Source organism: Nanorana parkeri, unplaced genomic scaffold (genome assembly GCF_000935625.1).
Source record: "Nanorana parkeri isolate BGI_ZX_2015 unplaced genomic scaffold, ASM93562v1 scaffold89, whole genome shotgun sequence".
Taxonomy (NCBI): domain Eukaryota; kingdom Metazoa; phylum Chordata; class Amphibia; order Anura; family Dicroglossidae; genus Nanorana; species Nanorana parkeri.
In genome coordinates this window covers 2,272,888-2,281,858 of record NW_017306357.1, presented here as the reverse complement: position 1 = coordinate 2,281,858, position 8,971 = coordinate 2,272,888, and the positions used below count along the sequence as shown (strand labels likewise).

General features: G+C 46.3%; 1 protein-coding gene across 1 annotated transcript in view; it reads right to left on the bottom strand.

Annotated features, from left to right (window-relative positions):
- ZYG11B (zyg-11 family member B, cell cycle regulator) overlaps positions 1–7,417 on the bottom strand; it is a 24,259-nt gene extending 16,842 nt beyond the window's left edge. The window contains exons 1-2 of the mRNA XM_018552468.1: positions 7,261–7,417; positions 1,195–1,360 (exon numbers count right to left, since the gene is read on the bottom strand). Of these exons, the coding sequence (XP_018407970.1) occupies positions 1,195–1,360; positions 7,261–7,263 (169 nt within the window). The 5' untranslated portion in view covers positions 7,264–7,417. The remainder of the gene's footprint in view (positions 1–1,194; positions 1,361–7,260) is intronic.
- Between the last annotated feature and the right edge of the window lie 1,554 nt (positions 7,418–8,971).

Here is an 8,971-nt window from a genome sequence, read left to right as displayed (position 1 = left end):
GCTAAAAAAAAAAAAAAAAAAAAAAAAAAAAGGACCATAATTTTACACTGAGGGAAAAGGGGTAGAAAGAGGGAAATGAGACATTGCACCTAATTATGCAACACACTAGGGGTAGATGATTATTACATAATTTTTACCTTCGATTCACTCACAATTCACTCATGGTGCACACATTTTTCATATATTCAATTAGAAAAACTGTGTGGATCTTGAGTGAAAGTTGTGTGATCTTGGGTAAAACATTGATAAACAGACCCCCGAGTTCTCAGTACTTCAATGCTCAGCTAAGTGATTGATTCACTTGAAAAGTGAAATGGAAACCAATTTACTGAATCACACATTTGTTTTTATATAGTTTTTAGTAGGGATGCACCGATACTGATACCGAGTATTTGGTACTCTCATGCCACCGATGCCTATCCCGATACCGTAAAACTACCGGTATCGAGAAAGCTGGACGGCAAGTCATTACACGCTGCCTGGCTTCCTGATTGGCCAGGAAGCCGGCTCCATGCTCCCTCGTCACCAGGGAGCAAGGAGCTGGCTTTCCATGCCAATCAGGATCAGGGAGCATGGAGCAGGCCTCCCAGCCAATCGGGAAGCAGGGCAGTGTGTAAGGACTCGCCACCCGGCTTCCTGATTGGTCAAGAAGCTGGCCAGTCAGGAAGCCAGGCGGCGAGTCATTACACGCACCCCCGGCAGAGGACACAGTAACGGCATGAAGGTTGGCGGGAGTAACCACTGACTGCTGCAGGGGACGCATTGATTCCTGCACAGACTTCAGGGGACAGGTTCTTTCCAAAGGAGCGGTGTTCAGTGGCACTAGGAGGAGGAGAAGGATGTATTTACTTGCTTCTTTACATGTAATCTCTTTATTTTAAAATGTATTTAAATGACAGAGTCCCTTTTATGGCCTTCTGCATTAAACACAGGAGAAGTTATCTGAGAAGTATAAACAGCTTTTGTATTCACATGAGGTGTGTTTATATGCGTTCAGCCGAGTAAAACCAAGCTAAACAATCCCCGGGACACAGAATGTTCTTGTGTGCAGCTAAACGGAATGCATGTGGACACTGCTGAACGTCGAGGTGTCCATTCAGCAATAGCTAAGCATTACATGCTTTCAGCAGTGTGATAAAACCTATAAAAATATCAGCAAATTATATTCAAAAGAAAAGAAAAAAAACCACTTACTTTGAGTTGCCATCGTTTGTAAAAGTCGGTCCGCAACTTCCTGTGGAAACACTGCGGCATCTTGTAAACAAAACGTTCCATCTGGTCTCTCCCAGCAAAACTTTTCTAAGTTGGAGCTCAAGTAGTGTAGAGTTATATCAACTAATGAATTGGGGGAGGCTTCCTCCTAGAAGGATACATGGAGAAAGATTACAGTATTTTCCCATACAAATCTCGTGTGAATTATGAAAAGGAAACATGAAAAGAAGGTTCAAAAACCATTTACAGAAGTGCATTGGTGGCCTAGAGCAGGGGTGGGCAAACTCTGGTCCTCCAGCTGTGGTGAAACTACAAATTCCATCATGCATCTGCCTTTGGGAGTCATGCCTGTGGCTGTCAGGTTCATGTGTCACTAACCTGGGGAGGAGATGGAACCAGGGTGCACTATTGGAAGAAGGCAAGCCAGAGGAAGTAGTGTGATGCTTTGGGCAATGTCCTGCTGGGAAACCTTGGGTCCTGCCATTCATATGGATGTTACTTTGATATGTACCACCTACATAAACATAGTTGCTGACCAAGTACACCCCTTCATGGAAATGGTATTCCCTGAATGGTTTGAGGAACACAACAATGAGCTTGAGTTGTTGACTTGGCCTCCAAATTCTCCAGATCTCAATGCAATTGAGCGTCTGTGGGATGTTCTGAAAAAACAAGTCCATGGAGGCCTCACCTCACAACTTACAAGAGTTAAAGGATTCGCCACTGACGGCTTGGTGCCAGTTACCACAGCATACCTTCAGAGGTCTAGTGGAGTGCATGACTCGGCGCGTCAGGCAATTGGGGAACCTACTCAATATTAGGCGGGTGCTCATAAGGTTATAGCTGATCGGTGTATTTAGCCATTTACCTGAAGTTCAGCTTTAAATGGCCTTCCTTGTTGTGTACGCTTAACGACCCTTGGCTATCTGTACGGAGTGTGGGAAGCAGAGCCATCCCCACCCTATATGCCGCCTAAAAGGTGCCCATACACCTTACAACCATCGCACAAAATGTTTTGTACGATGATCAAACCGTCGTTCGATTTTTTTACAACTGCCCCATCATGCACAGACCATTAAGGATTTCAATTACCGTTCGTTAGCAATATCACCTGGCCGAATGTCGTTAAGGTGGGAGGTTTAAGTCCCACATTAACCCCACAGAGGCACATTCAATTAGATGGCTGAACATACTAGAAGTATCCTTGCATGGTTCACATTAGATGGCTAAAAGTACCGGCTTAGATTTGTTTCCGGCACTGCCCACAAGATAAAAGTAATTTTTGGATGGAAGAGGAAGTTGTGGTAGAACAGACCGAGAACAAAAAGAAAAACAAAAAAGGAAATTCACATACACAGTTGTTACATAACCCCTGACCACATACTATGATATGTAATGAACTAACAAGTGAGCTAGCATTCATCCATCAGCGCAACGTCAGTCATTGATAGTCTAAAGGACAACTATGCACAAGCACAGCAGATGATAGAGACTATAGAGAGTATTTTTAAGCAGAATTAGAGTCTTGCACCATGTTAGTCATCCATCAATGCAGAAAGTTTTACCTTTTTAGGCCGTTAGGTCCCTTCTTCAAAGATTAAGCCTGACAAAAGGATACAAACGGGTTCCGAAAGCTTGTATCTTTAATAACTTAAAGGGTAATTCCGCTTTCTTCGGTGAATTTGGGAAAATGGTATTACCTCCCCAACCCCCACTCCCCCTCTATACTTAACCTTTCGGTAAGCGCTCCTTCGCCAGCGGTGTACCCCGTACTGCCGTGTAGCGCAGCCCTGTGCTCTAAATTTTGCTTGCAAATAGTGAGCACTCATTGGTTAGCGCGATAAAAAAAGGAAAAAAAGAAAAAAAAAAAAAGATTGAGGCGGGGAGGAGGAGCGGCGTATGGATGCAGGCGGGCGAGTCTGGCAGCGGCGAGCGTGAAGAGGTGCGGTACGCAGTGTGTGGAGCCGTGAACAGGGCCAACCAATCGGAAGCCGATTAATCGATGATTGAAAAAGTTGACAACTTTTTCAATAATCGATCATATAATATTATGTCGATTAGTTGTTGCAGCCCTAATCGACGTCACCGGACTCCTCCCCCCTTACCTTTGTTAGTCATCACAGACATAGACGTCCACAGACTTCTCCCTCCTTCCCTTCGTTAGCCGACGGAGCCACTTGGAGGAAGGGGGGAGGAGTCCAGTGACGTCGATGTCCGTGACGTCACCGGATCTCCGACGGGACTCCCGGAAGCCGGCGGAGAGGTGTGTTTTCATTAGCAATCAAAAGAATTTAAATCGATCAAAAAGTTTAACGATTAAAATCGAGAAATTAATCGTTAATTTTCCCAGCCCTAATGATAGATAGATAGATAGATAGATAGATAGATAGATAGATAGATAGATATAGAAACAGAAGTGCCTAGGGACCTCATATATCAGGAAGTGTACAGTACTTTGTCAGTAGGAATTCCAGATACGGTACATTTTGTCAGGGTAGATGTTCTTCTACAACACAGCAAAGTTCACAGTTTGCCTTCAGCATTTTCAGTACAGGAAGAACTCCCCTACTATATGATTTTAAATACACTTCAATGTGGCGATGAGCTCACCAAAAAAATAAGCCAAAGTAATGAAGACAGGAGAGACCTTATTTGCATATACACAATGTGCTCATAATTATGCAACTACTACTTCTTTTAATGTGGAACTCCAGCCAAACAGCTAAGTGCATAGTTGAAATGCATATATTATATTAGTAATTTAGTTCAGGTCATTTTTGTGTTTCATACACCTCTGCCACACTGCATAGCCAGGAAGGCCCCTCTACTATCTCCTGGCTCACATGCCTACTAATAAGAAAAAGTTATGGTGCTGGTTGTGTTCAATGAGAATGCTGGAGAGGTCCCCTCCGGAGGTCTCCAGAGTGTCACATGGGAAGATAAGCTGCTCAACTAAACAAATAAGAGTTAGGCTACATCCACACGGGCAGCGAGGGATGGCCACCGGTGAGAATCACTAGAATTCTTGTTACCAGAGCTACTACTGAACGCGCACAGCGAACAGCAGTCACATGTGTACTCTGTATAAGGGCTTGTTCGCACTAAATGCAGACCAGACCTGCATGAGTTTCTGCACATGCAGTGCTGTGTGTTTTGCTGCGTTGACGCGTTCCGGGCTGTTTTTGTAAAAAACCAAACAAAAAAAAACACCACTTTTTTTTGAAGCCTAAAATGGGATTCCAGTGCGTTCCGGGGCCTTTGCATGTGTTTTGGTGCGTTCCAGAGCAGAAAAAAAAATAGGGCATGCTGCAGTTTTTCCACATGCTGTGGAACTGAACGCTCTGGTGTGAACTAGAGCCCAAAATACCATTGGAATACATTGGACGCACTTTTGATCCGGTCTGTAACTGCTCTGCGCTTGGTGTGAACTAGCCCTCAGCCAATGGCCAATGCCTCCTCTATTTATCTTAGCAGTTATATGTGAACAGAGCCCCTGAAAAGCTGTGGTATCTGGCACCAACCCGTCAGTGGCGGATCCTTTAAGTCCTGTAACTTGTGAGGTGAGGCCTTCATGGATCGGACTTGTTTTTCCAGCACATCCCACAGATATTCGATTGCATCGAGATCTGGAGAATTTGGAGGCAGAGTCATCACTTCAAACTCCTCGTTGTGTTCCTCAGACCATTCTCGAACCATTTTTGCAGTGTGGCAGGGCGCATTATCCTGCTGAAAGAGGCCACTGCCATCAGGGAATACACTTTCCATGAAGGGGTGTACTTGGTCAATGTTTAGGTAGGTGGTACGTGTCAGAGTAACATCCACATGAATGAGAGGACCCAAGATTTCCCAGCACAACTTTGCCCAAAGCATCACACTGCTTCTGTCGGCTTGTCTTCTTCCCATAGTGCATCCTGGTGCCGTCTCCTCCCCTAGGTAAGCGACACACACGCACCCGACCATCTACATATTGTATAAGAAAACATGATTCATCAGACCTGGCCACCTTCTTCCATTGCTCCGTGGTCCAGTTCTGATTCTCATTGTAGACGCTTTTGGTGCTGGACACAGGTCAGCACGGGCACCCTGACCAGTCAGACCCATGTGTAACAAACCATGGTGCCCTGTGTGATCAAACACCTTTCTGTTGGGACCAGCATTCATTTTTTTCAATTTGAGCTCCAGTAGCTCTTCTATTGATCAGACTACACAGGGAAGCCTTTGCGCCCCACGTGCATCAATGAGCCTTGGCTGCTTAGAACCCTCTCACCAGTTCACCGGTTTTCCTTTCTTCCTTAAAACTGGAATTCCTCGGCTCCGTCTAGCAGCAGTATTGGTACGTGAACGGCATTCGCCCCGTGTATCCTCTATACATCTGCCGCTATGTTTTAAGTCACATCAGCAATGTTGTAGCGGATCTGTAGCAGCCAAACATCTTTTGGAATCGTATCTCTGGCAATGTGTAACTCTTCCATGCAGATACAAATGTCCGGTGTGTCATTATCAGCAGTTGCACTGGATAACATGAACAGTAAATGAAGCTAGTGATTCTGTGGCTCGATCCAAGTACTGCAAAGTGCTCAGACAATGGGCCACAAACTGCTGTTATCATTGCAGCACAGGCCATTCATTCATCAAGCGCAGGCCATTCATCAAGCGCAGGCTAATATGTCCAACCAGCAACCAACACTAAGAAGAGCAATTCTGGCACATGAACCAAATTGCTTGTGTGATACGGCCCAGGAAAAAGGACATCAACATATATAATAAAATGATTACCCTTCACATCCCGTCCTGTATCTGTACTCATTTATAGCTATCGGACAGCTCTAAATAAAATGCTTCGGCAAATATTAGTGATTTTTAAAGAAAGTGTTCTGAAGTTTAATCTGCTGATGTTTTGTGTTCCTCCTTTCCCTCCTCATTAACATGCTAATAAAGTTATAACATAAGTTATCTATTGAAAACATGGTTTATTTTAGACTTGGTGACATCATCACTAGGGTCCCTGATCAGGGCTGGTGGGAGGGGGTCAGCAGAGTGCTGTACACATCTTCCTGAAAACAGGAAGCTCTGGTAACCCCCACCTGTGAGGCTGAGCCCCCATGAAAAATGAGGCGAGCTCTGCAGCTTCTAAATGTACACTGTGAGAAGCCAACAGTGCCCAGTGAAATCAGAGTGAGCAATTTCTGTACAGCTGTGCAAGACGGCAAGCAAGGTAAGAGGTCAGCTTCATAGCACTTATATGTACAATCAAAGCTAGAAGGTGACAAAAACAATGAAAACAGGTGTCCTCTGAGTGCTAGAAGTTCAAGGGGTTCATTTATAAAAGTTCCACCCAGTGTATACCTTTCACACGGCACTAGTGCCCCTAGATGGCGCTGATGGGTGTAGGGAATCCCCGCACTGGTCAGAGCCATGTAGGGGCCCTATAGTTTCATCACTATAGCACTGTGGTGACACCTAGTTGTGTCATGCTGAGAAGTGGTACTCAGATCAGGAAGTATATGGGTTTTTGTATCACACTATATACACAGCAAATACCCCGTTGGAGGGTGTGGGATGGGTATTATGCAGTAAGTAGCACAGTGGCTTTGGCCGTGACCCTGGTGCTGAAAGGGTGTAGTCCGCATCAGGTACGGTCATGTGGGCAATTAGACCGTACCAAGTCACCAGCGGAGGTATTGCAAGAGATCAGGTCATTCAGTACAGTCCCCCACCACTAACAGACATAGCGTTAAAAGCCCCACTTCTAGTATACATAGCAACCATGTTTCATGTTGTAGGAAGGGGGGGTTATGCCACACAGTACATCCCCTTCTAATATGCACTACACGTACCATGTTGTGAGAAAGGGGGTTGTCAGGCAGTGCAGCACCCCCACTTTTAAAATACACAGCACGTACCATGTTGTGAGAAGGAGGGGGGGTTATGTCAGGCAGTACTGTCCCCCACCTCTAATATACACAGCACGTACCATGTTGTAGGGAAGGGGGGGGGGGGTCACATCAGGCAGTACAGTCCCCCACTTTTAAGATACACAGCACGTACCATGTTGCGCCCCGGCCGTGTCCCTGTTGCTCTTCCGGTGTGGCGGCCTGTGGTCCGGAGCAGGGCTAAACTGACAGGTGTGCGGTTGGGTTCGGGCCCGGGGAGCTGGGCTCGGCCCGCTGGAAAGGTGCAGCCTCCAGCCCGGAGTGGGAGGCCCGGGCACGGCAGGCCGGGAAATGAACGCGTTGCTATGCAACCTCTCTTAAAGGGACCGCGCAGTATGGAGAGAGGAGTGGGGTCAGCCAGGACAGATCCCTGCTTACATAATTCTTCTCCGGCAGCTGCCCTTCACACCAATCAGAGGTGACTGTCCTCCCTCCCTGGGCCCACTCTGTATACTGTGTGCATAGACACGCAGGACTGTGTATACTCATCCACACTGCACATACACAGAACTGTGTACACTCATCCACACTCTACATACAGATGACTGTGTATACTTCAAATACATAGGACTGTGTATACTCATCCACACTTCACATACATAGGACTGTGTATACTCATCCACACTTCACATACATAGGACTGTGTATACTCATCCACACTTCACAGACAGTACTGTGTATACTCATCCACACTGCATAGACAGGACTGTGTATACTCATCCACACTTCTCATACATAGGACTGTGTATACTCATCCACACTGCATAGACAGGACTGTGTATACTCATCCACACTGCATAGACAGGACTGTGTATACTCATCCACACTGCATAGACACAGGACTGTGTATACTCATCCACACTTCTCATTCATAGGACTGTGTATACTCATCCACACATACTGGACTGTGTATACTCATCCACACATACATAGGACCGTGTATACTCATCCACACATACAGGACTGTGTATACTCATCCACACATACATAGGACCGTGTATACTCATCCACACATACAGGACTGTGTATACTCATCCACACATACATAGGACTGTGTACAGTGTGGCCATTATAAACACAACTGTGTCTAAGATCTGTAAAGGGAACCTGTCATTGTGCTGGGGCACATTCATACGATCTGCATAGACCAACACAAGCTTACCACTATTGCTTCCGATGTGCCTTATTCACAGCACAACGCTGCCTTGAGGCGGCTTGTGGTGCGTTGTGTACAATGCCGTATTTCTACGCAGCGCGGCTCACTGCCCCACACTGCAGCACTTTACAACAGGCCGCGGTGCATAGACCTGAATGAAGCGTCATTTTGTAACATATATATAAAGTTAGAGAAAAGTAAACAATGGCTTGCGCTGTAACAATGCAAAGCACTTCCCCTGAACCACGGACAGCGGGCCGCACGTGGTATAGCACGCAGGCTGCTGTGTGAACGAGCACTGGATGTTGTCGCTTGTGTGCGTTCCATGTGAGCAGCTTGCTTTAGGCTGGATTCTGCCTTCAGGGCCCATTCACACCAAATATGTTGGGGCCACGCTGGCTGCTTTCTCCAGGACAGCCCCATGCAAGACAAAGCAGTGCGCCATGTTCCAGCTCACACCACTGCATTGCGGCACGCAGTACTTTTATTCAGCGCAGCGGAGTACAAAAAAACAGTGCAATACGTCACGATCAACACTGTGCCGGGCAACGCACAACAGCGGCTGTGTGGTGTAGCATGGCTGCTCGTGTGAAGTGGCCCTTAGCGCATTCTAAATACACTTGAGGTGACGTGCGCTGGCCCCCATTTTTTAAGGCTTTGCCCTGCAGGG